The sequence below is a fragment of the Diadema antillarum genome, unplaced genomic scaffold (assembly GCF_040938485.1).
Source record: "Diadema antillarum isolate AM-2024a unplaced genomic scaffold, OU_Dant_1.0 seq00000420_RagTag, whole genome shotgun sequence".
Taxonomy (NCBI): Eukaryota; Metazoa; Echinodermata; class Echinoidea; order Diadematoida; family Diadematidae; genus Diadema; species Diadema antillarum.
Genome location: NW_027271405.1, coordinates 896,994 through 913,676, shown reverse-complemented (window position 1 = coordinate 913,676; position 16,683 = coordinate 896,994). Strand labels below are relative to the sequence as shown.

Below are 16,683 nucleotides of genomic sequence, written 5' to 3'. Positions count from 1 at the left end.
GCAGCTGAAGAGGAAAGTGGACACACTGCTATCATTATGCCAAAATTCACTCAGTAGCCACTAGTTCAAAAGAAAATGTCATCTCTGGTTAGTATCACCCTCTTTTGTCATCAGTTAATGTGCTTTATCTAAATTCAAAGCACGTGCTAATACATATATGATATACAATGTACAGAAATTAATAGATCATGATAATGTAGAAATATCGTTCAATATAAAAGAAAGAAAAAATGATACAGCTTGATATAACTTTGCAAGAAAAAATAAATCAACAAAACGTCTGCAATCATGCAATCCACAAAGACTTGCTGCATGATAAAGATATGTCGGTACAATGTAAATCACACTTGCAAAATCCCCTCCTCCTTCTGCAGAGAGATTGTAACAACAAACAAGTAAGGATATGATATGTCTTTACCTCCTGTACCTCCTCCCATCCGAGTAAGGAGCTGTGACAATATTGTTTGAAGGGTGAGCATGGTTAATGAAGATTTACTTTGCCAACAGAAGACAACTTTCGTGGATGATGCTCTGGGTCTCTTCTTGTTCCTGTAAAAATAAAAAGAACCAAAAAAAAAAAAGAACAAAAATATAAATAAACACACATCATCAGTAAAATATAGGATTGGGGGAGTCCACTTCTTGCATCTGTGCATTAGGCCAAGTAAAAAAAGAAACCAGTTTCTCGTCCTCGCGCGCATCGATTTTGGCCGCCGCATCGATTTTTTTAATATTTACTATTTTCAAAATGGCGCTGAAAATACCAAGAAATTCTTAATTCTCGTCCCAGCCCGCTCCCCGCCCGCATCGATTTTCAGTTGCCGCATCGACTCTTTTGATATTTACTATTTTTCGGCCGCCGAAAAAAAAATCGACAATTCACCTACCAATCGTGATGTCTCATTTCTAATTACGCATTGCGTCCTCTACTTAGCTGTAGTACAGCTGTAGCTTCTGTAGTGCGTATGTAATAACGCATGCATTTCACACTGCGAGCTCGGCAAGAAGGAATGACCAACAAAACAGTCGAACTGTAGTTGGATAGGCGCGGGCGGGCCGGCCTGGGCTAGCTGTGATGTACAGCACACTCGGTACGTCGTGAATGCGATAGCGGCAACATTTTTGCGATCAATCGCTGATATTCCACGCATATTTCGCGCATTGTTCGTATTTTTCCCCGTTTCTCATATTTCAAGCGGATGAATTGTACTGTACAAATGCTTGTGAGGATTGTATCGAGTTTGTATACATTTTCATGTCATTGTGACTAGACCTATGTGCATGTGTGTGCAGTGTCGGAAGGTACGGTGCCGGTGCAGTCACGATGTGGCCGTGCCGCGCCGCACCGTATTGGCAAAGTGTGCGTGTCTGTAGCTGTCCAGGGTCCCCGGTACCATCCCCTCCCTCTGGTCTGTCAGCTGTCTGCACGCACGCATGAACACATTCGAATGTGTAGAAGCCCGTACACTCTGCTCTGTAACGTTGCATCAGACGGCGATGTATTGTTCTATTTTGCAGAGAAAATGAATGCCCTTTTCCAGCATATGTAGAATTATCAAAAAATGGGTGTATCTACAAAATAAATAGCTTTTCCACGGATTCTGGTTTGTCTCGTATTTCTGCGGGATACTTTTCTTTACGATGTAACTTCACGGACATCACGGCCGCCGTGAGTCGTATCATCTGTAGTGTGGTATACAAACAATCGTTCAAAGATCATTCAAATGATGAGTGATTATCAAATGTCTTTTTAGAACATGAAGAAACATCTTTAAATGTTTAATGCTATAATGCCATAGCAGTATCATTTTGACATCCATCTGCAATTGTACAAGCCAGTTTCCATTTGAATGTGCTACAATTGTACTGTGAAGAAATGCAGATACATACCAGCTGTGTGGACACAAAAAGTCACAAACACCAATGATGAATAAAGCAGTGTTTTGAATATCATGGAATTCATTTCAGTCGTACATTCTTTGTTGAAAGACATGTTTTACACCTGTTTAATTTAATAGCACAATACATCAGAATTGCAAGTACACTGGCATCAGAAATGCCATTACAACACTAAATACCAGTATTAAGATGGTAATTTTCCCTTGACATCTGTAATGGAAAGAAAAAGCAAATATATTTCTGCATGCATGAAGTTTCATTTCAAGTATGGTACATAATCTATTTGTTTGAAAATGCACAGAGTGTAGGCAAGACATACACTTGGGACCTGGTCTCTCATAACACAGCTACCAGAGTGATATTTCATTTCATAGATTGGATATAGAAAATAGTAAAGCCCTCTCTCGTTACCTTTCTCAGAATTCCCGGACGAGAAACACATTACTTTCATTTTGACAATCCTCGAAAAAATAGTAAGATATCAAATAGTAAGGACCTCCCTCATCGCCTTGCTCAACAAACCCGGACGAGAAACTACTATCTTTTTTTACTTGGCCCTAGCAGGCAAGGTTAGGTTAGGGTTAGGGTAACCTCGGGGTGCTCCTTGTACAGTTATACTTTGCGTTTGGGCTGATCGCAGTTAGAGTTGTATTTTGTAATTTATCTATGGTTAGGACATTCGGAAATCTTTCTGAAAATAAAAATGAAAGACATTAAAGATCAAAGTCTGACAAAGAAAAAGAAGTCAAGAAGGAAGGATGAAGTGAAACATGCTATGCTGCGTAAATCAGCCCTGCTGCTGTATCAATCTCGTGTAAACGCCATTTGGTGGGGCCACATTCACAAGTACAATACTATACTGTCAGTCTGTGGAAGAAAGCCCCACTGCACCGGCCACCACTCTCGCCACCACCTCGCCAGGGGCCAGAATACTGCCACCCGGCTTAAAATTGTTACAAACGCACTGAACAAAAAATTATGCCCGGGACTGTGTTCAGTATCCCTCATGATACTTGAAACTTGGCAGGGTTACCACAAACAAGCAAAGTGTGCTGTGGTGAAAAACGAGCAGTTTTTCGCAAAAATTTGAAATTTATATTAGGAATACGTGTTAGGTATCATCACGGTCACCCGCACGCATCTTTTACGTGCTTGTCTATGGGAGCATCACGGTCACCTGCACACGTATTTTACGTGCTTTGTCTATGGGAGCGTGGGTGGTGAGTTGCGGGCCCCTTCCTTAGCGCACAACTATTCCGCATCATTCGCGTTTGAGGACGATAGCTGCAAATTTCCGGCATTGAACAGTGAACTTGTAGTTCCACTGGAATCTTCAGCATTTTTTCTGTATGTGAGTGGGATTTCATACTTCACCTCAGTGACGAAATGTGATTCAAATATGCATAAACATTAACTATGGCAAGGTAACTAAACTAGTATCTAGAACTAGCACTAGAATCCTCTAACACGTTAGACAGACCAGTGCAGTGCAGTGGCAGTGCAGTGCCAGTGGCATGATGGGGCCTAAGGCTAAGAATAATAATAAATAAGAGATTAGAAGTAAGTAAATTTTACTCTCCTCGCTCCTCTAACGTTAAGTTTAGAGCGTGAATATTGGTCAGCTGGTGAAACACGTCACTAGTATTATTACGTGAAACAATAAATATAAAATACTTGTAAAATTGAATTTATCTTTCTTACACCAGTTAGGTGCCTACAGTAAAATTACACTGACTGTCACTGCACTGCCACTGCACTACTGGTAATTGCGGGTGCCGGATACATCAAAAACAATACATGGGACCGAAATAACAATTACATGGACGTCTGTCCTTGGAGTAACACGATACAGATCTCGTTGTAGACGAGGGATAGGCTATTTATAGTTGTATAAAATTATAAGGGAATATGAAAAAATATAAAAATGCTACAAACCCGAAACGAAGGATTAAAGCTCGAAAACGTTACCTAATTACAGTGCTGTCTCTGCTAAGTGGTCTGCTCGCTCTCTTGTACAGCTACTACAGGTTACTCGCTTGTTCGGCACGGTTCAGTCGGTAGCAGGTGGAATGTTCTACCAAGTGGCCGCACGCACGTAGGCCATAAAAGATCTAGCAGGGTCCCGTTTCATAAAGCTGTTCGTAAAGTTACGACTGGTGATCAGTTCTATAGCACATCACTCATCAGAACTGATCACCAGTCGTTCGTAACTTTACGAACAGCTTTATGAAGAAACAACAACAACAACAACAACAACAACAACAACAACAACAACAACAACAACAACAACAACAACAACAACAACAACAACAACAACAACAACAACAACAACAACAACAACAACAACAACAACAACAACAACAACAACAACAACAACAACAACAACAACAACAGGATGAAAAACTCATCCGGACGACGGATTTTTCTATTTCTAGTTACCGTGGTAAGTAGGCCATGTACTGTGCATAAAATTGAAATCGGAGATGTGGGCGTTTGCTTTCAAATCCGTCACAAATATTTGTAGGTTCTGCAGAGGGTGACAACAAACAACAACAACAGCATCAAAAAACAACTACAAGGTATATCTTTTTTAGTTCGGTCAGTTTATTATCCACGGAAAAAGAAAGAGCGAACAAAAGATAGGACGTACATAACTTATGCACAGTATACTAATATCATAGCAGACAAATAACAATTCAACTGTTTTTTTTTTCACGTCCTGCAGTGTTTTAGGTTGCAAAACAACCTCAATTAGGTAAATTAAATAATAAAATGATAAGACTTGCCAGTGTTAAGTCAGACCTTGCCATTGAACGAGCCTTGACATGCTTTAGAAGAGCCCCGGTGAAGAGCGTGCTTAGGATGTACGGATATGAGAAGATCGAGTACGTCTGTATGTATTTGAAGAAGTGGGGCCTATGTAGGGCCTATGGGCAAAAAAAAAAATAAAAAAAAAATGTACAGTAATGTCAGAAGCTTCATCCCAGAATTTACTAGGTGTTTTTACACTGATTTACACTGATGGAAAAAGTGAGCATATTCCTATCTGTAGAAAGAAAAAACACCCCACAAAAAGTCATGTAGACTGTTTTATCGTTGAGATAGAAACTGGAGTTTGTGAACAAGTTGATGAATTGAAAGATTATCACAAGGATTACGGTGAATTATAATAGGACCTGGGTCAATCTTCATATAATACAGTCACAAATCTTCGTTCATATATTTGGATTTGAGAGCAGTTTCAAATCCAAATATATCTCACTGATCATCATTTTGTACTTATTCAGGCAGGAAGTTATTAGGCTTACGGTTTACATTTAGCAGATAATTGTCATCTTCTTGAGTACACAATCAACGTAAAATTGCGATGTTTATGTGTAACTTTATCATTAAAAGCTTTGAATATTCATATCAATTGTTCGAGAACTATTTTGAAATAATAATGAAACTTCACTATATCACAAATTCGCTATAATTTATAAGATTTTAAAGTAATTTGATCGGTAAATGAAAAGAATCATGCAAAAATAATTACAAAATTTAGTAGGAGCGGGGGGGGGGGGGTCTTAAGAATTTTCCAAATATGCCACTCATTTTGAGGTGTTGTTTAGATAGTTGCGTTTCAATTATAAAAAATTTAAAAGCTCTCTTATAATATGGGAGAGGGATATCCACTTCCCAAACTCTCACTTACGAATTCTTACCCAAGATTGAATATACATGTATTCTTGCCCCCAACTCTCCCCCCCCAAAAAAGAAACTGATACGGCCATGCTCCTACCTGCCCCCACCCCAATTGGTCGCTTCACTCCCTCAGAAATGTCCTCTACATTTTGTATTTCCAACTTTGACCACCCCCCCCCCCCCCATAAAAAAAAAAATCTATAGTTACGGGCCTGTGCTCGGGTTGATTAAAAGCACTGGATGTGTTATTGTGTTGAGTATTTGCTAATGTCTTCTTTACGTCTTAGTACGGTTCATTCATTCATTCATTTATTTCAATTTCAAAACACAACGTCAAAAAAACAACAACCCACAAACAAACAAAATGCAATTGCCTTTGTACAATTTAAACATTTTGAATGGAGGGATCATAGAAAGCACACAAGAGGCTTGTTGAAAATGATCCCCTGGCCCTACAATCATTACAATTCAACTGAGCAATTATCAGACAAATTCAAATGATAAAGTAAAAGTGGTTGCAGTGTTTCTGAAATATGAATAATTCACCAGGCCTGTGTTCTTGTACGTCCAGAAAAGATAAACATACATGTACTGGTAATCCACGTTCGTATCATGCGGTGTAGTTACAGTACTTTGAGATAAGTGGGAGCGCCTCGCTTCTCTCAACGAGCGAAGTAAGTAAAAAGCACGACATCAAAACGAAGGGGAAAACCCATGTGATGACGTCACGCATTTGCTCAGTCCCCAACCACTGAACTCTACACGCTGGTCCCCAACGTATCACCGCCACAAGGGCCTGACGTTCACGAAGAACCACACACGTTACATCATAACGTGTACCGCGTATCTCATTTCAGTGCGGTGTTGCCTATGTTGCTTGTTTGGCGCGTGGTTTGAGATGGAAACTGTGATCTCTGTAAAATGTGGAAAGGATCGTCGTTTCAACCATTACCAAGGCACGACAATGGATCGTCGGCTGGTATGTACCACCACTGCACCAGTGCCATAGATAGCTCGTTGCCCTAATCATATCGTATTGTAATTTATGGATTTTACCCGGTACGTACACAATCCTATTCCAACTAGACTAGACCTAGAGATCTAGCCCGACCAGACGCTGTGCGAAGCACAGCATTAAAGTTAAGGTCAAATTTGTTTGTTGTAGAGCAATTCGAGCTCATCTCCCAAGGGCAAGGTCCAAGGTCTTTGGAATGTCTCAACAGTGACACTATTAACTGTCAGTGAAACACTAACACAGTTACTCTTGTATACATGTAGATTATAAGATACAACTTAATTTATACAAGATGAAGATCTAACCGTTACATCAAAGCGAAGGTTACAGTAAATTAAGTTAGTTAAATTTTATTACATTTATGGAGCAGGCAGGTTTTAGCCTGTGTCATTTAGAACCTAGGACAGCTTTTGGTATTATCTTTATCAGGGAAAAAATTAACTATAGCCAAAGGCCTACTGTATACACAGCCCTGTCGTCTGGTCGGGAAAAATGTGTGTGTAAATTTTACAGTAACTGCATGTGATGATCATTTTAAAGATTTCTGTGTAGTTTTCCAAGTTTGTAAAGTTTCTTGCAGTCAGTGGGCTTTGCATTGCTAGTGTGTGGTTCGGGGGGGGGGGGGGGGGGGTGGATTCTCCATGTTGGACCGAGTGTGGGACAAGTTCATATTCAAAATAGAGTACAGTGTAATTCAATCTTTTCAAAGTTCAATTCAGTGGTGCAGCAATATTATGATGTGTTAAAACCTGTACCTGGTAGTGTGAGGAAATATGTGTGATCCAGTTGAATTGATCTTCATCACGTTGTTCATGCACTGTCCACCAGGGAACATTAAAAAATCACGAATAACACGACCCATCGGCAAATGTGTATATGGAAGCATATACTGTAAAAGTGGATATTTTCGCGCGACTAATTTTTCGCGCTTGGCCGGGTAAGGAGAGTTTCGCGTGTTTTTAATTCCGCGGAATCAAGACATCACGCACAGGAACATATGGCAAGTAAAAATATTCGCGTGCTTTTATTTTCGCGCTAGTTTCTGGTTGCGCGAAATGCGCGAAAATTTCAACACCGCGAAAATTTCCACTTTTACAGTATACGCTCATTGGTTATAGTTGACTCCAGTCAAGATTCTTTGGTTGTGTGTGTATTTACATAGAGATCAGTGATAAAGCTGTTCACAATCTGTTATGGGGGATTCTCAAATATATCCAAGCTGTGTCAGCCTTACCACTCTCTGGTATCCCAACACTACAGAGTATCGGAAGCAATACTTCTCTCTCTCTCTCTCTTTTGTCTGTTTCACTATCTCGGTGATGATATTTTCTGTTGTAGTCCTGAGAAACTTTACACTATGTGTTATGGTAGCTATTGGAAACGAGAGTTATGATTTTGTCCTTTCTGGCAAAATAATGATAATATTCGTTATGGTCATGAAATAATGCCGAACTCAGCTGACATCACATAATTTAATATATCTTCATATTTTCCAGTTATATTTGTTTATAGTATTTTTGGATTTGTTTATCTTTTTTTCCTGAACAGATCATATCTGAAGACTGACTTCAAGAGGTGTACATATGGTACAGCTGCGAAACATGGCATGGCTTGCCTACCAGGGGCATGTGCTCAAGTTTGAGTTAGCTTCTGGAACCCAGAGCGGTGATGATGGAAACAGGAGCACAGCACTAGTCAGTGACTCAGCAAAGCTCAGGACTGTCTCACATTCATTTTCTCTGGAGTCGAGACGATTCACAAAAGTTGCAGAAAACGAGACCATCATTCCAGCATTAGGTGTTCCGAAAATTGTGTCTGTTGCAAACATTGCAGAACAACGTACAGGGCGGGCCCTGCCCTGCATTCTAATGCAGAGTCAGATATCACGCCAGCATTTTGTGAATTCAGTTCTGTTTTATGTCCCAGATGTGCAGCGATGCTTTGTGTTTGGCAAATTCAGATCCAACATTCCTTTCCTTTCTAAGACGGTATGGCTTTCAGATGGCCCTGTGGTCTGCTGGATTGAAAATGGAAGGGTGAAGTATGCCATGAAGAATACTGCCAAGAATTTCTATGATGTGAAAACTTTACAGGATGAAAGAATCAGCATTTGCAAAGACAATAGCATCAAATTCTGCTCTGTAGATTCAGAAGGTTTTCTACATATTTTTGTAGCAGCAGAATCAAATTCTGGAGGCAGTGACAGCTCAGAAAGGGGAACTGATGAAAACTGTTGTTACGACACTCAATGGGTCTACTGTAACATTTGTATGGATGAATCCAAACATGCAAAGGCAACTCCCAAGCATTCTCGAGGGAATGCATGTGAAGAGACGAGTTTTGTGCCGCATGCATATGCTTCCATCACTCAATGCATGCACAGTAGTATTTCAGGGATGGCTCCAACTTCTTGTGATCATCGAAAAAGAGGAAAGTGGACACAATCACACCGACCAGCTGTGTCCACCCCAAACTGGACTTACATTGCCACTTCCATGAGGCAGCTCTTGGAATTCAAGAATGGACAGTTCTGTCAACTGGCTTGGATACCATTTGATGATGCAGTCCGTGTTGTTCCCATGGAAATGGGAGGTGAGAAGATGACAGCGGTGATGTCTGATGGAGGGCAGGTCTGTGTCGTAAAAGGCTCAACATCTAAGGTGAGTGGATGTGTGGGAGTCACTGTCCATTCTAAGCAATATCAATGGAAACAAAAGTATTGCTTGATATTTTACTTCTCTTGTATAGATCTCTGAGGGATTGCAGCTTAGAACACATTAGTGTTACTCAAAATGGAGAGATTTGCAAGATACCGGAGTACCATTAAAGATTAACAGTATCAGAAAATTCTTTTTGTACATCTGCTGTTTCAATGATTTCTGTTGTCTTGTCAAGTATTTGTGTCATCTCATAGGGTGTGTTGATACTGATTATACTGTAGCCAGGGAAATCAATAAGAAGTGGGTAGGTTCTACATTTTTCCTTTGTGTAGCTTTTTCTTCCCAGGTGAGGAAAGCTTTTGATATTTTATGAACGGTTTTGAAGTGTGAAATTTTCTGCTTATCATAAACCACTTTATGCCAAGATTTATTTTTTTTCCCTCCAGGTTGTTCGAAAGTGGGACTGTGTATCATCACTTCATGTAGATAGCTTCTTGAACAATGGCAGAGAACAATTACTTCTGTTGCTGGAAACAAGGGTAAGCAGCACCACGGCACCATTCCCGGATTTCATCCTGACTGACATGGACCTGCAGCTCATCACCAGCGACCGGCTGCTGCCAGAGATGGAGGGCAGGTCAAAGGTCGTTTCTGGTGAACCTTTGGAAGGAAGTACACCAGGGGGCACCCGGTCAGCGAAATGCCCCAAGAACCTTCTCACTGCAGTGCAGGCACTGGAGATGAGAGTCAAGGTATCTTGCATCGGAAGGATGTTGTTAGATCAGAGCAAGTCTAGGTGCCAAGAAGGATTCAAATCATCGTCAACCAAAATCAGTATGATCTAACATTCTACAATGTGAATGTTGGTTCATGAACAATTATAGTGCACTTTTGGAATTTTAATGTGGTTTCGTAATTATCACAAAGTTTTACCTCTTAGAAGCTGTCAAATTATTGATGTAAGTTATGTTCATTTGCTTATGACACTGATATGAAATATTTTTCGGTGGATTCCGTGTTTATTGCATGGGCTGCAGAATGGGGGAGGGGGCTCTGAGAGTGCCCCCCCCTTTTTTAGTATCTTAGTATAAAGCAGCTAGTTTCTGTAAAGAGGATTCATTACATAAGATACCCACCTCAATATCCAATACATGTACTAAAGAATTCATGTTTAAAACTGTATACCCAACATATTTCACAAGTATGATACTTTGTGAATTGGGATACAATATACAACTCAAAAGTGTCAGGGAAAGCAATATTTTTGTGAGTTGTGAATTTTACAAATGTTGGGTGACCTGATAAATACCAAGAGGCAAAAATGGAAACACTGCAAAATATATCACATTTACAGTAACCAAGGCCAACAATGTTGTGATAGGCAAAATGTATAGCCTCCTAATTTTTTGTGTTCTTTGATTTTGTCTGTATCTAGATCAAATAATGCAAATATTCTTTGCAAAAAAAAATTTGTCACTTCTCTGCTAGCATGGACAAACATCACTGAAGGAACAAGAAATGGCACAGAGACTGAAAGAAGGGATGATTCACCAGTCTGCATGGAATCTCTCCCAGATGGCTGCTGGCCAGTCAACTCAGCTGTGTCGACAGGTAAAAGGAGCTGATCTCTTTACTCACAATACCTTCCCAGAGACTCAGACTCTCTGGCTTTGAGTCCATTTTCTCAAAATCTCCCGCTCTCGTGCTTGAGTTTGAATTTCTCCAACCGTGGCCATGTGTCTCCTGCTTAAGGTTATTTTTGCCCATGTAAGATTAAGCTGTCATCTGCCCAACTTGTCATGTATGCTCAAAATGAAGGCCAAAATAAAACCAGAGTGCATCTATAATCTTGGAGTTTCCAGGGCCTTGGATGCCAGCCTTAAATAAGAGATATAGCACTTTGTGCTCATGAAGTGAAAGTGCACTTTGCACACACAGTATTGTGTGCATGTTTGTGCGCTCAGAGCCTCCAGATTCCTAGGGGGTCCAATCTCCAATATCCAACTGATTAAATTTGCGTGGAACATGATTTTAGTCTGCGTATGAAGTTGAAATGTGAAAAATGGCATATGACAAGTTCTCTGTGATACAAAGAAGGTAGTCTGTTCTCAAAACTGTTTTTGATTGTTGTCTGTCAGAATCTTTTGTCTTTTGCTGGTCATATATTGGAAAAATGATTGTTAGGCTTTAGTGATACTTGGTCTACTCTTTAATTCCATTGCTCCTGTCACTTCCACCAGCCTACCATGATACAGCTATGTGGGGAGTCAAGCTTCCAACAACCATTGGCTGCTGGGTCATCTCAGCTGAGTGATGATGTCACTAAGGGGTTAAAGGTCACTTCTGGCTGGCAGCGTGTCATCGAAGAGAAATGGATAATTGGCCTGAGAGTGACAAATGACAGTCAGTGGTGAGTGCAGCTTGTTCAAGTCTTGGGCATTCTTTTTGCTGCAGTGATGTTATGTGAGAGAGAATGAAGGCGGCTTCTTGTTTGCATTTTGCATTTCGTCATTTGATTCTGTTGTGCATGTCTGCCAACCTTGTGTGTTAATCATATACATTTGTGTACCAGGTATTATGAACCATTTGTTAGTGTTTGTGTGTGACAGTAATTTGGGTAGATAGAAAGCACATTGACTGTGTGGGGATGAGAAGATTTGAAGGAACTGATTGTGTATTTTGAAAAAAAAAAGAAAAGAAAAAAAAATGTAATCACTGTGACATTGTATGGGTGTGATTCAGGAGTTCTCTAATCAGCATCTATTCAATCTTTTTTTTGTATGCACAGGCCAATAACAGACCTGCATCTGCTGGTGTTGCCCCGGGCAACAGGCTCCACTTCGAAGCCTCACCAGTCAGATTCCCCGGTACAGTTTCCCTCCTCACACATTTCAATCCCACCCAAACACGAGGGCAGAGAGACAGTGGCTACAACTCGATGTGAGCCCTCTCCCAAGAGACTCAAACTAGCATCTCACACTATGAAGTCAGCTGCACATGATCTTAGGACATCACCAATCACCCTGGAGCCTGCTCAGAGTGTTGATGTTGTTACCATGACTACCATTCCCGAGTTTGAGAATGGTCCGCAGGTCCATTACCAGCTTGCCGTGGAGTGGAGGAGTCATTTCTCCTCAGGTGCTGGAAGGGAAGATGGACGTTGCGATTCACAGCATCCAGAATACCAGTCAGTCATCTGTGGGCAGGTCTCTGTGAATGCAGGGGATGTGATTGGAGATAACCTTGCCGTCAGCTTACCCTTTGAAACAGAAAATTCAGGTGACCCATTTTCAAATAAAGGCAACACCAATTCATGTGTTTCTGTGTTTTAGTGTCTTTAGCTTATGTTTGTTCCAGAAGGTAACCTCTCCTCCCCCTCCCCCCCCCCCCCCCCCCCCCCACGCACACATACATAGGAATGTGACCTTCAACTTAGGACGTATCACATCCTTATTTGTGTGGGCATTCCAAGGTGAATCATAACATGATGTTGCTGTTTCCATTTGTAATGTGTGTCGCATTTGTATCATGATGGTACACTCACTGAAAAACTGAATGAGAAAACAGGAACAGTGCTGCACTGGTATGGTCTGCTTATCCAGATCAAAATACAGCCAATATTTGTATTTATATAAACACAGCTTTACATTGCCTAGTGATGTCTTCCTTGTGAATCTACGAGCTAGAGAACATACTTCCCTATAATTCTAAGTGCTTCATGTTATCACTTCTGGAAATACAGAATTACTCCATCCTTTTTTTTTATTGTTATCTACAAGATTATCATTATCAGTAATGATGCCATCATTATCATGATTCATGCTAAATAATTTTATCGTTACTATTATGATAATTATCATCGCGATTGATACCTTTCCTTTTTTTTTCTCCTTTTTTTGTATAAAGGTGAAGTTTTATCAAGGGTAGATGAACTAGCTCTGGACACATTCCAGAATCAAACTCATCTAAGGGTCTCCTCCACCTACACCCAGCTCACATGCCTTCCCAGCATGCTTTGCCAGGAGATGAAGTTTCGTGAAATGCGCACAGGAGAGCACACGCTGTTTCAGCGCAGTTTATGCTGTACAGCTGGGACCCTGAAGCGAGTGCGGGTCTTCTTCCGTGAGCTGAAGAGCAAAAGTGCCCAAATGATGGTGTGCACAAAGTGAGTCACACTGCAAAAGAGTTTATACCAGCACTCTTCTTCCTGTGAGATTAATAGATTGGCTTACTGGTATCTTCACATTCATATTCTTATGATGTAATCCCTTCTCAAGAGTTGTCCATATCAGCCTTCCAACTTGCTCATAATTGGAACAAGTCTTGCGTCGTAGAGCAATAGCTCATTTTGTACCTAACACATTTCAGTAATGTAAGGAGCTTTGAAGGCAGCTATTAAATGTACTACGTAATCACGTGACAGTCGGGTACAAAACATCCTTGCTTTTCTGTGTATTTCAACATAGTCCTATTTCATCTGTGATATACATGTTTGGTTTTTTATAAACAAAGCTGTATGTAGAATTACCACACCAATTCACCACAGAAAGCCTCTAAACAAAACAAAACAGGAGAAAAGGCATACAAAAAAAGAACTGATGGTTGAACAAGATTTTAGATTCCCCGTTTCCTTTTAGTACAAGGCAACTTTGTAATGCATGCATTTTTGCATATTATAGCCCTTGTTTTCTTCACATAACGGTTGTCTCAATCTCTGTTTTTTCTTTAACAACAAAAGCTCAATGTGTAATGTGATTTCTTAAAGAGTGAAAGAATTTTTGTAAGTTTGAGCTTATTTCATTGAAAGTTGACTTTAATCAAAAATTGTGTGCATTTCCATCCTTTTTGTTTTTCAGAAACAAAAGAGAACTACTGCTCTTTTATCACTCACTGGTGTCCCATTTTCCCGAGGATGTGCACTTTTCATCTCACACCCCCTTGGATTATATGGAACGTGCCATCACAGACAGCATTTCCCATGTGGCACAAGAACTGCAGCACACACACAAGTTCCTGCAAGAAGCACAAGGGTCTCCACAGACAAGGACAAACCCACTTGCAGATAAGGGTAAAAATGTTACAAGTGTCGGTGCAAGGATCAAAAGTGATGCAACCTTAGACAACCCTGATGTGGAGAAGCTCAAGGGACTGCGGAGAGAGTTTGTCGGGGAAAGCTCTGGGGGAAGGCAGCGTGAGTTGAGGAGGGAAAGAGTGGAGGCTGAGAGGATTTCACTCCTAGGTGCCAGGGAGAACACAGATGTGGCCATGGCTAGGCTATCTGAAGCAATAAAAACAGTATCTTGTTGATGACCAAGAAGTTATTTGTCAATGGATTTGTGTGTGAAGAAACGGCTGGCTGAATTATCCTCCAAATCTTGTAACACAAACTTGCAACATTGAATGCTATATCTAAACAACTCTGCAGCACTCTCCTTGTTTTCTGTATGTGTATATATATCTGCTTTGACCCATTGGCCCGAAATCACAAAAGTGGTTTAAAGCAAGTGCAAGATAGACATACCTTTCACATGCGCACATCAGGGCACATTCATAATTGGATGTCTGTTTGTGTATTATAAACTGATCTGTCATGCCCATTTGCATAGGCAAAATTTGCATAATCTATGGTCAGAATTTAAACCACCTTTGTGAATTCAGGCCAATATGACCAGTTAGTCCCGATTTGAAGCCAAAGAATTTTTGGGTGGCATATATTTGTACGTCATGATGTAATTGATTGATGTTCATAGATAAGTACAAGCACAGTATTAACCCTAAAAAGACTGGGGGGGGGGGGGGAGGCTTTTGGGGCCCCCCTCGACATTTTTCACGATAAATCAGTAACGTAAAAATCTTGCGCCACGACGTTCCCTGACTTTTTTCTTTTAAGTCTTGCGCAACTTTTGAGACCAAATTCGCGATGCCCGGGTATGTGGTTCTGAAGTTACGCAATATTTTGTAAGTGCATATCAGACCCGAAATTGCTCAAAAACATGATTTCATGTACAAATCTAATGCAAATTCTGTTTCTGACCAAAATTCATAAATGTATCATTATTTTTACTTTTACTGATTAAAATTAATTAATTTCATGTTGTTTATGATCAAAATAGTGTCGCCGATGATTTCCATAAAAAACAATAAAAAACAAAAGTCGAAAACAATGAAATACGTAAGAAATGTTAAAAACAATGAAATACATAAGAAAAAAATTTTGATATCGCCATATTTTTGATGTACATTCAATAAGAATCCTACAAAAAGTAACTAGACCAAAAATGAGCAGTTTTGGACCTTTAATTACAGATTTACACCCAATTTTTTAAATTTCATGCATAAATTAGCATAATTAATTTATTAAAATGAATTTGAATAATTGCAAAATAGTTACCTATTCAGTTTTGCAGATTACCTCATGGGTGATGCGCGTACCAATTTTCCTTGCGATCACGCGGTCAACGGCCAAAATCGGGGGGGGGGGGGGGGGGCAATGAGGCCCCCCCCCCAAAAAAACCAAAAAAAACACACACACACACACACACACACACACACACACACTCCTGTGAGGCATCAAAATAGCCCAGTCTTTTTAGGGTTAGACTAGAGTGTCTTTGGTACATTTTGCCCTGATGTCTGCATGTGAAATTCTCTGCTTTTATTTCTGAAACAAGCAGGACAAACCTACATTCAGGTATCTTTTACAGAGAGCATTGACAAGATCAGTATTTAATAAAGATTAAGTGATGTTCATGATAGAGAATAGTGTGCAATATTATTAGAAAAATTGTATTGAAATCTGTGTTGCTGTCTCCTCTGAGCATATATGCATCTGTTAAATGACTGATCATAACTGTGCACTGATGCTTATATGTTTGTTTTCTCTCAGAACCAGCAAGGTTTTGATCAACTGAAAGCAGACTCAAATTGTGACATTCAGTAAATCTGTCAGATGAAATCCACATTTTCTGAACAATGTCATTAGTGTGACTCTTTGATTGACATCAACTGGCCAGTTGTTGGCTGTGATTGAGTTTATTAAGCAGTGTGATCTCATCTTTTTATGCCTCCGCCACGAAGTGGTGCCGGAGGCATTATGTTTTCGGGTTGTCCGTCCGTCCGTATGTCCGTACGTCCGTCCGCATTCGTTTACGCGATAACTTGAGTGATATTGACTGGAATTTTACCAAACTTGGTCCAGGTATAAAGTATGATGAGGCAATTATTTGATTAAATTTTGGGTGAAATCGGCCAAAGGTCAAAGGTCAAGGTCAAATCATGAAATTGTATCTGTTTACGCGATAACTCAAGACTGGATCAAGCAAATTTCACCAAACTTTGTCCAAGGATGATGTATGGTGGGACAATTACTTGATTAATTTTTGAGTGAAATCGGACAGAGGTCAAAGGTCAAAGATCAAGGTCAAA

General features: G+C 40.2%; 1 protein-coding gene across 1 annotated transcript; it reads left to right on the top strand.

The window, feature by feature from the left end:
* The first annotated feature begins 8,199 nt into the window (after window positions 1–8,199).
* LOC139732409 (uncharacterized) lies at window positions 8,200–15,027 on the top strand. The gene is made up of 8 exons (XM_071643274.1): window positions 8,200–8,437; window positions 9,056–9,258; window positions 9,705–10,010; window positions 10,747–10,869; window positions 11,499–11,668; window positions 12,047–12,537; window positions 13,165–13,423; window positions 14,115–15,027. The coding sequence occupies exons 1-8, from the start codon at window positions 8,200–8,202 to the stop codon at window positions 14,563–14,565; spliced, it is 2,241 nt and encodes a 746-aa protein (XP_071499375.1). The 3' UTR covers window positions 14,566–15,027.
* Window positions 15,028–16,683: the final 1,656 nt, after the last annotated feature.

Excerpts from the sequence above, each read along its gene's own strand:
- LOC139732409 (XM_071643274.1), top strand. The coding sequence starts at position 8,200 with ATGGCATGGCTTGCCTACCAGGGGCATGTGCTCAAGTTTGAGTTAGCT. Across the intron at positions 8,438-9,055 it reads TGCAAACATTGCAGAACAAC|CTGTGTCCACCCCAAACTGG; the intron begins GTACAGGGCGGG and ends CACACCGACCAG. Across the intron at positions 12,538-13,164 it reads CTTTGAAACAGAAAATTCAG|GTGAAGTTTTATCAAGGGTA; the intron begins GTGACCCATTTT and ends TTTTGTATAAAG.